The sequence below is a fragment of the Haliotis asinina genome, chromosome 2, assembly GCF_037392515.1.
Source record: "Haliotis asinina isolate JCU_RB_2024 chromosome 2, JCU_Hal_asi_v2, whole genome shotgun sequence".
Classification (NCBI taxonomy): domain Eukaryota; kingdom Metazoa; phylum Mollusca; class Gastropoda; order Lepetellida; family Haliotidae; genus Haliotis; species Haliotis asinina.
The window spans coordinates 81658320-81670710 of record NC_090281.1 but is presented as its reverse complement, the minus strand read 5'-3'; the positions used below and the strand labels follow the sequence as shown (position 1 = coordinate 81670710).

At 37.4% G+C, this 12391-nt stretch overlaps 1 protein-coding gene across 1 annotated transcript in view; it reads left to right on the top strand.

Annotated features, from left to right (window-relative positions):
* The window catches only part of LOC137274424 (FRAS1-related extracellular matrix protein 2-like), a 189894-nt gene that overhangs the window by 155028 nt on the left and 22475 nt on the right, over window positions 1–12391 (top strand). Inside the window, exons 8-10 of the mRNA XM_067807596.1 lie at window positions 1964–2113; window positions 5735–5944; window positions 8328–8525. Of these exons, the coding sequence (XP_067663697.1) occupies window positions 1964–2113; window positions 5735–5944; window positions 8328–8525 (558 nt within the window). The remainder of the gene's footprint in view (window positions 1–1963; window positions 2114–5734; window positions 5945–8327; window positions 8526–12391) is intronic.

The window sequence follows — 12391 nt, the reverse complement described above, 5'->3', positions numbered from 1 at the left end:
GATATTACATGAATGGAATATCCTTAAACATTTTCATGTTTTTAGAATAGTCCTTGTTCTTCAAATCTAGTATTCAGATATCAATATATGCAAAAACACTTCATAATGGTCAGTATTGGGAGGGTCGTAACATTATGACCAAAATTCAATGAAATATTTTACTGACCCTTGACTGATAATGAAAAATAAGCTGTTAATTTCAAGATGCAAAACAGTTTGTCATGTTAATATAGCATGATGACTGTCATGAACTAGATTCCCGGATTTCAACCCTTTATATCTAACTTACAGCTACTGTCTTCACACAAACACCAATAATTTTGACATAAAATATTTTATATCATGAATATACATAAACAGCTCATCCACTGCAAAGACAAGTGTAGTCTCTCTTGCAGTTATTTTACCCACCCAACCCTTTCAACAGTGTGAAAGTGGCAAATGAAGCAAGTCTAGTAGTGTGTCTCCCAGGCCCAATATTTTCCCTATAACCTAGCAGTGTAAAAGCCCTAAATCAAGCAAGTGTTAATTACCTCAGGTTCTGATTTTCCCTTCTGACAGAGGCTCCTTTTCAATTTGGGTTTATTGTGTTGCTGTCAAACATATATATATTCAGAGACTATGCTTTAGTCTACAAGTCTAGATATCATCTGGTTCTGAATCTCCCAATTCACTGGGGCTCCATTTCAGTTTAGATTGAAATGTTTGTATGTATCAGAATATTTATGGACCACAGAGACCAGTGTTAGTCCTCTTGATGTGACGGCAACATTCCTATCAGCTTATGGTGGTATCATCTATCCCCAATATAACTGAGCCCAGCCCAGCCGATACCACGAAGATCCTGCCTTGTCTACACACTGCCTTGAACTCAAAACATCATAAGATCAGAGTCTTGCATCTGAAATAACTCCCATTGACCTCACAGGTCAAATGTTACCTTAAGGTTATTGCTATTCTGCATTAAATCTATCCATTGGAAGTTCCATCTCTTTTTGAGATTCTTACTATGTGAACAGTTAAGGTTCTTTGTCCTAGCTGAACCCTTGGTCAGTGGCATTCTTTATTCCAGTTACTGTCAGGGCAGATGGTACAGTTGTTCACAGCAAAGACAGGTCATTGATAAGTGAAATTGCACATTTTCAAGACTGCTGTCCCTTTGTACATCAGGAGTGTAACTCGTTTCTTGAAGGGATGATAATGACCTTGATGTTAGACTCAAATGTTCCCCCTGGGGGGCAGGGGTGATGATGGCACCAGCTTCTGTCTGTGTCTTCATCAGAGGCATTACATGTTTCTGGAGGTTGAGCATAATGGACTTTATGTCAGACTTGAACGCTCTCCAGACAGGGGGCAGGGATGATGATGGTACCAGCTGTAGTGGGTATTGCGTGGACATCATAGGCTCTCGGGCCAACCCACACTTTAACATACAAAATCACAAATTTATAACTTTGCCTCAAGTAGATTTCTTCAGCTCTCATTAAAAGATTATCATACTACTGAAGAAAATGTTGCTCAGCTCTTTTCCATTCAGAGACTAAATATTAGTCTACTCAAGAATTGACAAAGTATTTTTCCTGTTAGTGAGTTATGAACCACTGTTAAATGGTTTTCCATTTACACATCCATAATTATGAAGACATTATTATTATTATTATTATTTTAAATACGAAACAGCAGTGATATACAGACTGATTATTTTATCATAAACTCAAACATATATAAGCCTACAGTACAAAATTAGTGGCATAACTCACTGGTCGGTGTAAAAGGGGTCTCAATGCATAAAAGTCGGGCTCATTTTAATTTATCAGAGTTGTGTGAATTGTTGTACATAACATCAATCATTGAAAATGGCTAGTCCAGACTCTGTTATTGAAGACTGCCATTGTGCAGCTTCAGGATTAAGTAACAAAGACACGAAACACAACAGTAAGTTGGTACAATATGTCTGTTGCAGAACCTGCCTTCTACTTTGGCGAGTCAGAATACTCTGTAGATGAGAGCGATGGTTTTGTGGAGATCAAGGTCTGGAGGACAGGAACTGACCTCAGCAAGCCCTCGAGTGTCACAGTGAGGTCACGCCGAACTGACCCACCATCAGCAAAATGTAAGTAAAGTCAGATGTTATTTTCCAAAGATGAAAATTGTATTGAATAGCATATGGAATGAATTTAGTGGGAATTATTATCGACACAATACGATCCTGCACTAAGGCAGTGAAATATCTCTACTGAATTTGATCAATGCAAATCAAGCTGACAGCAGTGAAGTGTAAGAGTGAAAGTCCTAAATAGTTTCAGAAACATTCTTCTTGATGACAGTCAAGGTAGCATCATTCGAGATGAAATCAGCTACAAAATGTGTAAGAAATATAGCAAATATTGAACTTATTTTCATATGAAACAAAAAGGGTAAGGAAGCATGGATTTATTTTAGATATTTTTAATGTCCCCTAAACAGTCATGATCCCTAACTTGTTTTGTTAAGTATATTAGTATATAACAAGAGTTAGTGTATGCTGTATTAAGGACACTTTGAGTAGTCTAGGTTGACGTTTATAATATCTAAAATGTGTAAAAAAGGCAAGACACTTCTGCATGTATCTGATGAATGTGATTTTTAATTTATTGTTCCACCCCTGTTTGTAATTCCGTGGTGAGCTTGGGGTCAATTTGGTCACTGCCTTCCCATGCTTGTCATTAGTCAGATAAAGTAAAGATTGAGGTTTGGTATGTTGTACTGACTGAATGTCATCATATCCCAACAGCAAGGATGTTTGCTCATGCCTTCAACCACCATTTTTCTGTCAACTTTGATTATTTACAATGTACCGTGATATATGCCTAGTATTCCATCTCTTATCTAAATCTATTCCTCACGCAGTATATCTAACATAGTAATGGCAGAGTTATGGCCTGGTGCTTTGAGCGTTAGCTCATCAAGCAGATGATCCATTCCCCACGTGTGAAGCCCATTTTTGTAGTCCCATGCATTTAATTGTTTGAATATTGCTAAGAGCGGAATAAAACTAAAGTGACTCACTCACTCGCTCTAACAGTGTTATTCTTGTAAATGATAGTGTAATTGTCAACAGGGAGATTGTTGAATGTTTACGAAAGTTGAGACATACGTGACTATTAATGACTTCTGCCTGTTACTACTGCAACAGGAATCAACAGGTAAGTGTAGAAACAATCGCACCAAGCATTTGAATGTTCTTGACTGTCTCCTAAAACTACACTATGCAGTATTTGAGATGAAGCTATTTCACACACTCCTTAATACCATGCACCCTCTGGTTCAGATAGGTCCCCAGTAGTCTATGCTTTATAGGGGCAGAGAGGTAGCCCAGTGGTTAAAGTGTTTGCTCATCATACTGAAGATCTGGGTTTGATTCTCCACATGGGTACGTTGTGTGAAGCCCACTTCTGGTATGCCCCTGCTGTGATATTGCTGGAATATGGCTAAAAACAGCACTCACTCACTCATAATAGGAGCAGCCCTTGTGGATTGGCTGGTCACAATGAGAGCTTGCTGATTGGTTCAGAGTTCCCTGAGGAGCAAAATATACCATTAGCTATTTTTGAGTTGCTTGCTTGCATACAAATATACCCCTGCAAAATGTCAAAACCACAAATGCTTTGCAGGAGTACTGAAACTGTTTGTTTAGATTGTGTGCCTGTATGTCTTTACATATATTTGTTAGCTGATCAAATGTAAGCATCACATGTACAAGAATCTTCAGCAAGGAATAAAGAGATTGTCTCCTCAAACAGCACTGAAAGCAAGATTGTTGGTAGATGAAAACCCAAATGGATTTGACATTAAAATATTGATGGATTATTGCTAAATGTGGCATAAAACCCTACTCCCTCACTCATTTTTTAAACAACAGGCTTCTTTTTCATGGAACGGATGTTAAATGACATTTTCACCTCACCGTCTTTCTTTTGTGTCTTCACTGCAAAGATTTCAAGAATGTTTTTTCTTGCCACAGTTCATGTGTGCTAACCCATTGTGAAGTTTTAAATCATTTTCGTAACCCTTGTCAAATCGGTCATAATTCAATTGATAGTGAAATTATAATTGTTTTGAGAAAGCATCTTTAAGAGGTTATCATACTTTAATAACATAGGATCAAGGTATTATGATCTGTTTTCTTGTTATATAGTCAAAGATTTCAAATAATCACAAAGCATGACAAATTGTCAACAAAGTATTCATCCATTCTTTGACCTTTTGGGCAGTGTGGTTAAGGCAACCATTCGACACACTGCAGATCCAGGTTTAATTCCAAACATGTTTGCTATATCTGAAACCCATTTCTGGTGTCTCACACTGTGGTGTTGCTGGAATACTGCTAAAAGTGGCAAAAAAGTTAACACTCTCACCTCGACCTTTTAATCATATTTTATTTTTTAGAAATGTCTGAAAATGATAAATATGAATCTTGAAAAGGGTCAACAATTTTATATCTCAAATCAACAGTGAAGACATTTCTTAGATTCTGAAAGAGCTATAAATATTTATGCATACAATATCTAGCTTGCTGCAGTTTTGCTAATATTTCATTACACAGCTTAATGTAACAGGTGAGCTCCAGTACCAGTACTGCTCCTAGTTTACATGGATCAAAGTAGTGAGACACTTTGTCGAAGTTGTTTTGTCCAATACTAAATACAAACTAAGGTTCATTATACAAATCTGCTTTAGAGGCAAAAAGAAAAAAAAACTAATGGGAACAAATGATGATCCACGTTCTTTCAGGAATTGAATTGATATACATGGAACATATGCATTGCGATATCTTTGAGATGAACAAGACCATTCTACAGCACTGATTCATGTGATTAGCATCATTGATGTGGATCATACTGTTGATGTTTAACACAGTCATTGAAACCTGGCATGAGATCAGTCTTATCATATTCTTAACCTTAGAATATAACTCCTCAGATAGTGGTGAGATCTGTTATTACACACCCAGAGATGCTGTGAACTCAACATGCTCAAGTGCCATGTGCATTCCTATGACTTCACCATGGTAAATGCCAACTTGGAATCGGTCACATGCTTGAAGGGGGCCGTACTGTCTGACACTTGCCTGGAGGTGTTGACTTATGCCAAGAACTGTCAGAATATACACAAGGAAAATATCATCAATTGTAATATAGGGCTTGGTTTTCATGCCAGATCATTTATACCAGGGGTTTGATATTTTATCCTAATGGCTGGTGTCCTGGTTTAGGAATGAATTGAGTTTCTGGAAAATGTCATTAAGACTAGTGGTCTCATGCTCAGATAATTTTTCCAGCTTTCTAAATCTGGTTCCTTGGCAAAGGTTATTGGAGATAATGGTTGGTGTGTGGGAGTGATTGTTTGAAGAGAGACAGGTGAACAATGTATTGAAAATGAAGGAACTCTGTAACCCCGATGATTCAGTGCCTGGGGATGCGATAGATACAACAGGCATGTTTTAACCTTTTTTTCTCATAGGGACACTTTGGTCGAGAAGAGTTATGTCCCTTGTTATCAGAGTTTGAATCCAAGACTGAATCCATGGTCTGTCAGTATGAAACCATTTAATTAACCATTCTGTTAAATTAAGTCAAAATCATACACTTTTTCGTAACTGCTTGAATAATGTTGAATAAATATTAATATGACAATGACAAAGAAATCCCAAGAAGGAAGAAAACTAATTAATAATTCTTTGTTATTTTCACAGCTGGACTGGACTACATAGCAGTCAACAAGAACCTTGACTTTGCCCCTGGTGTGACAATGCAGACAGTGCGAATCACTGTTCTGGATGACCTTGGCAAGCCAAGGTTAGAGGGCACAGAGACCTTTCAGGTTGTGCTGCGGATGCCAATGGCAGCCATGTTGGGAGAACCAAGCAATTCTATTATCATGATCAATGACTCCTACTCAGATGGTAAGTTTAATATAGATTATGAACATTTTCTTCACACTTAGGTTTGGGGCAGCACTGGTAGCAGAGTTATGTCCTTGGACATTCCCCCATCTGTGATTGCAGGTTCTAATCCCTGTTTGCTAATTCTCTGTTGTCAACACGATACCCATCCATATGCAGGTGTGGATGCACACACCCCACTTTCCCCACGTAAGAAAAGTTTTCCTGAGGAGCATTTCCCCCTATCCTTAGGACTTCATGATTATGGGTACCCTTCCTTCTCCTATTCCCTGTTATGAATGTCAGTGTTAACCATCTGATGCCTCACTTGAGGATGTACTTCCACATTGTCATAGATGAAATGCTGTTCACTAAACTGTGGTATTGCTGGAATATTGCTAAAAGCGTATACATGTAAGTGAAAAACCATACTCACTCTCTAACTCACTATTCAAAGCCTTGGATTAATGGGAACAAATGATGATCATTGATCATTGATTCATTTGCCACACGAAAGGTCCGGGTTTGATTCCTCACATGGGTACAATGTGTGAAACACATTTTTCATGTCTCCCATGATGAGATTGTTCAAATATAGCTAAATGTGGTATAGAACTAAACTCACTCATTCAAACTTTCACCCATTTTAATGTGGATTGTGATTTAAGATTATTGTTGGGGTTCCATGTGAGTCATTACACCAAGATGATCCTCATGTACTGAAGAAAACAATTTTAAGGTCACCATCTGCTTAGTTTACAATTTTGTGTTGTTTTTTAAAAACTCTTTGTTTTCTCAGTTGCCTTCATGCAGGTGCATCGTGTGAGAGCAAAATATCCATTTCTGAAATTTGCGTTACTATATCAACACATCTGCTGGCATCTTTCACCCAGGGAGTCAAGTGGATGTTTGATACTGAAAAACAACCATGTCATGAGTCATTAGATTTCATGTCATTTTGTTTTTAGAACAATTACAGTAGCAATTTTGGCAAATTATAGAAATTAAGTTTTTTGAGGGAAGTTGAATTACATCCTGGTATACTTGAGTAATAGTTATGTCCATGAAAAAGGACACATTTGTAGCTGCTTACATAACTGTTATTGAGACTACTCCCATTGTTAAAACATGCTGCACCTGATTCCATGTAACTAAATGATCACACAGCTAACATATGGCTCTACTGATGCTCGATGCACTCTCTCATTTTCTTGGCACCTTGGGACAGTCCCAGGGATTGCCTAATGGTTAAAGCATTGACTCATCATACCAAAGGCCCGGGTTCAATTTCCCCACATAGGCACAATGTGTGAAGCCCTTTTCTAGTGTTCCCAATCATGATATTGCTGCAATATTGCTAAAAGTGGCATAAAACCTTACTAACTCACTCAGTCTTGCCACTTTAGTGTCTTCTAATTGACAGTTAGTGGATCAGATGGACAGGTTTGGTAACTTGGTTCAGTGAATGTCATTGTATGTCAAATAATTTACTTTATGCTGCTGACCTATGGGAGTGTTGTCTGAATATGCTTAGTTTTTCATGGAAGAACAAATGAACAAACAAATGTCCAGACAACTCACTTCAGGTTGCTCACCAATGTTGAAAACTTGGAAAGTGGTTGTTTCTACCTCTACACTTATACCTGCTAAACTTGGTTTGTGCAAGTGGGCCCACACCTGGTTTACGTGAAAGTCTACAGTATGGGAGCAATGTCCCTTGTTTGGGGTTCAGATTTATACAAGACCTCAACATATAACATTATGTAGAGCCACCAGCCAACTTTCTTCACATGAATGCAGACCCGTGAAGGTCCCGGGGTAGAATAGGCCTTCAGCAACCCATGCTTGCCTCAAAAGGCGACTATGCTTGTTGTAAGAGGCGCCTAATGTAATCGAGTGGTCAGGTTCGCTGACTTGGTGGACACATGTTATCGGTTCCCAACTGCACAGATCGATGCTCATGTTGTTGATCACTGGATTGTCTGGTCCAGACTCGATTATTTACAGACCGCCGCCATATAGCTGGAATATTGCTGAGTGCAGCGTGAAACTAAACTCACTCACTCACATGAATGCAATATGTGAAATATTAATAAAAGTGTAGATGTAAATATATATGTAGATCATGAATGAAAGCAACATTAAATCTTGTCTTTGAAGGGCATTTAGAAGTGAAATACATAAGATTGAAGATTTTTTATGGATATCAACTTCTTTATATGAGAACACAACGTTTCGGAGTTAATGCTTACTCCTTCATCAGTGTTCTCATATAAAGATGTTATCCATAAAATCTTCATTCTAATATTAAATCATGTTTCTGAATATCCATGCCAGTTTTTCACTGTGAAATGTAACAATGGGACTACTGAATATATATGATAAAGCACCTGTTCACTTCCAGTTCCCTCCATGCAGTTCAAGGATGTCAAGTATGAAGGTTTTGAGAATGATGGCAGCATCAAGGCATTTGTTGTGAGGTCAGGAGATGCAAGTCATGTGTCAACCGTTCGCTGCTACACACGTCAAGACAGTGCAAAGGTCATGGAGGACTATGTTGAGAGGCCTGACACCAATGCTTCTGTGATTACATTTATGCCAGGTAAGACTTGCGATGCCATCCGTTTCTTGTAATCATTTGATTTGTTATTCTTTAATATGATGCTCAAGAGTCTGTTATAGATTTGGTATTGAATAAAATCAATAACGATGTTCCAGATATGTGTTTATATGAAATGTGTTCGGACCCATGATGATCCAGGTTAGAATTGGTCTGCAGTAGCCCATGCTTGTCATAAGAGGCCACTAGCAGGATCGAAGGGGGTGGTCAGCCTAACTGACTTGGGCGGCACCTGTCCTCATGTGCAAATTCTGTGGATCGATGCTCATGCTGTTGTTCACTTGATTGTCTGGTCCAGGCTGGATTGATAACAGATCACCATCATGCAGCTGGGAAATTGCTGAGTTCGGCATTAAACATCCACCAAACAATGAAATATGTTGATATGTTGTGAAAGAGTTAATGACAATAATGAGGCAGCACTGTTTCACTGTAGTGTTCAAGTTTGAGTCTTTCCAGCAATAGCAGAATGGCCCAGTAGTTCATGCGGTCACTCATCCTGTCAAAGTCTCAGGTTTAATTCCCACAATGATAGTATTCTTTGTATTCCTGGCATTACATTCTGCAGAAAGCATAAATCAAGATTTTTATGCTTTTTCTTATACTGTTTCGCTGTGTGGGGACAAAGAAAGGTTTCATTTTCATAAAGAGTTAATGAATCACCTCATGCTAATTCAGTATTGGAACAGATCTTCACCAAAATGTCCTGGTGTAAGTTATTGGATGATTAGACTTGGGCCTGACATTCAGTATTGGAACAGATCTTCACCAAAATGTCCTGGTTGTAAGTTATTGGATGATTAGACTTTGACATGGGTCTACCTCATAAGCGTATGATGAACTATAGAGTTACAAGAAGTCATAAAGTGAGGAATGCTATGTGGACCAGGTTATCTTTTCTTGAAACATTCGCAGCCCTACAAACTCCTTAAGCCCATTCTTAACACACTGGCTACGATCACAGTTAAGAATTCTTAGGGCTACGAACGTTTCGAGAATGAGGGCCCTGGTCGCTGGTTTACAGAGTGTCATTGTATCCTAGTATCAGGGTTCATTGTTCATATGACAGCCTACCATCATGTATCTAAAGTACTGCTCATGTGGTTTGAAACAACCCACCTTCAAAAGAATCCGTCAGTTTTTGTTGTGTCTTGCTTATTATGAGGCAGAAAAGCTGAAATCCACCCTGAGAAAATATTCTATCCCAATATATCAGTCATCAACACCTTCTTCCAAATGAAACCAGCTAAATAATAGGAGAGGAGTATTTCTGGCACTGTTTCCAGCTGAATGTTTATCTCAAGGATATTTTGGCAGACTATATTTACTGTGCATTATTATATCCTGTTCCTTGGGTAAATCGTGTAGACAAAATAAAAGGAATACTGATAATCAGCGAAAGAGCTATTTTCCTTGCCACTAACTCTAATGTTACTGATGACATTCAGCATATTCAGTCCGTTTTTCTCGTAATAACATCTTTGTTTAAACATGGTGGAAGACAAAAGAGAAATTTGTGGATCTTTGTTTCGGGTGAAGACAATATCATGTTGAGCGTATGCTGACAGGACATATGGTTCTTGGATCTTCTGCTTCAAAAACACAATGCAGCTTCCCTCCCACTGTGAGGACAAAAAAATAGCATCTGCTCCTGTGAAGTACACGTCACGTGTCTCAGGATCTGCCTTGTTGGAACCAAAAACATTAAGATCAGTGTCTGGGTAAGACACCTACGTTTGTTCTGGCAATGGTTAGGTAATGAGTTGTGCAAACCTAGGGGAAGTAGTATGTTAAGACAACAGGGAAGTGACATTTCGTTGCAGGAATATGAAGCACCTGTTGCAATCATCACAGACTTCCTACTCCTTGCTGGAAGATTTGTTTATCCATAAAATAAAATGGCAAAGGAAATTAGAAACAAAAGTAAATATCTTTGGTCCTTAAAATTTATTATTGGATGGCATAGCTTCATAATTTTTCTTGATCAATATCACATGGACTTTTTGTACAAGGAGACCTACAAAGAAATCATCCATGTTAATATGGTGATATTGAAGTATGAGTTAAAACTGCACCAATTCTTTCAGTTAAACCATGTTTATATCATTATGTTGATTTTGCGAGTTTACAGACAGGCACTTCTTGAAAGTAAACAATGAAATGGAGCATTACTGAAACTTTAATGTATTTTGCAAGTTTTAAGCTGTTTTGGGATGTAATGTGTGGTTATTCTACATACCCAAATGAAGACAGTTGTGAAAAATAGAAGTAATTTACCTTTCATTTTATAATCATTACCAAGTGTCTTTGTATTTTCAACACACTATCAATCATCTTTCCCTTAAAAAACATGACAAACATGATTTGCTACTGGAGCAACTGTTATGTTTTCAAAAGAGGATCAAGCAAGGAATGCAACTTGATCGCTGTGAAATAATGCTGACGTGCTAACCCAAATGTTCAGAGTTCAGAAAGTGGCAGAATGTGGGCTTTTTCCTACCAAAAATGCAGTTTGGTGAGATATATGTGGGTTGTTGCTGTTCACAACATTTACCCAGCAAATGTTTCCCAGAGATATGCTAAAAACATATTCTGGAGTTTTCTCCCTTTTCAGTAAAAGGGTGATTATTGTTTTGAAGGGATTTTGTTCTGGAAATCTGTACAGTAAACATTAACCTCTCAAACGTATTTATTCCCTACGTTTTTTCTGTCAGCAATTTCACTTTTCAAATATGAAACATGTTTTACATTTTTTTCATTCAAAGTTAGAAAAATTGAATGACAAAATCTTTCTGAGTATTGTTAATTTAAGAGTACGATATAATCATATTTAAGTATGTTATTTTTTTTTTCATTTCATCAAAGCAGTTTATGTTTATTAATATATCTTTTTCATCATATCTGCATAAAAGTCAAACAATATCTGTCTTTCCTGTATGTTTGATTGGTGACACCCAAAATAATCAAGACATTCTATAAAAAATAAATACTTCTTTTTTTGTAAATTAAACATGGTTTTATGAATATCCGAACTCAAATTGGAACTATCTTAGAAACATAAACATATTTGACAGACGAGTTTGCCTAAGGCTTTTTCAAACATATTTTGATTTAATATCGTAAAATATTTTATCTGACTGATAATGGTTTAAAACTGCTGCACAGGCAACTTGATGTAGGATGTTATAGTGTTTATAGCTTCAGACAGTATCACCTACATCCTTGTGTACACACAAATGTCTGCCCAAACAACATCGGGTCTGTTAGGATCCATCAACAATTTGTTCTGAAGTTTATGACTGTTTGCCCAGACCTCCAGATAATAAAGGAAGTGGTGAGATGGTCTGACTGTCTCTCAGAATTCCTGTGAGTATCTGTATGTTTATCACACCAAACCTTTCATAGGATTTTGAAATAAATACCTTACACATTTGAGTGTCAGACTGTGGAAGATCTTTGTCAGTCTTTGTTTTCAAACTATACAAGATGGAAAACAGATGTTGTTAAACGAATAACACAGCTTTCTTTATTTCACTGAAGAAATTGCCGTATTCGACATAATTCATGCTCTGTTGCAGACCATCTTCCTTACCATTGCATTCAAATTCTGGTGCTGTGATAATGGATTCCTGTTCCAGTTCACACCAGTTGTGTTTTTCAGTTTGTCAGCACCATACCTGTGCTTGTGGCTTTCACCAGAGTGGTATAGGTCAAAGAACTGCACCATGTCAGTTTTTTTTCCCTCATTAAAGCTAACACACTTTGTAATAGACTAATTTAGTCTCTGAAATTATCATGTTTTACAAAAAATAAGTGTTTTTAAAAAATAATCTTAAAATATAATGAAA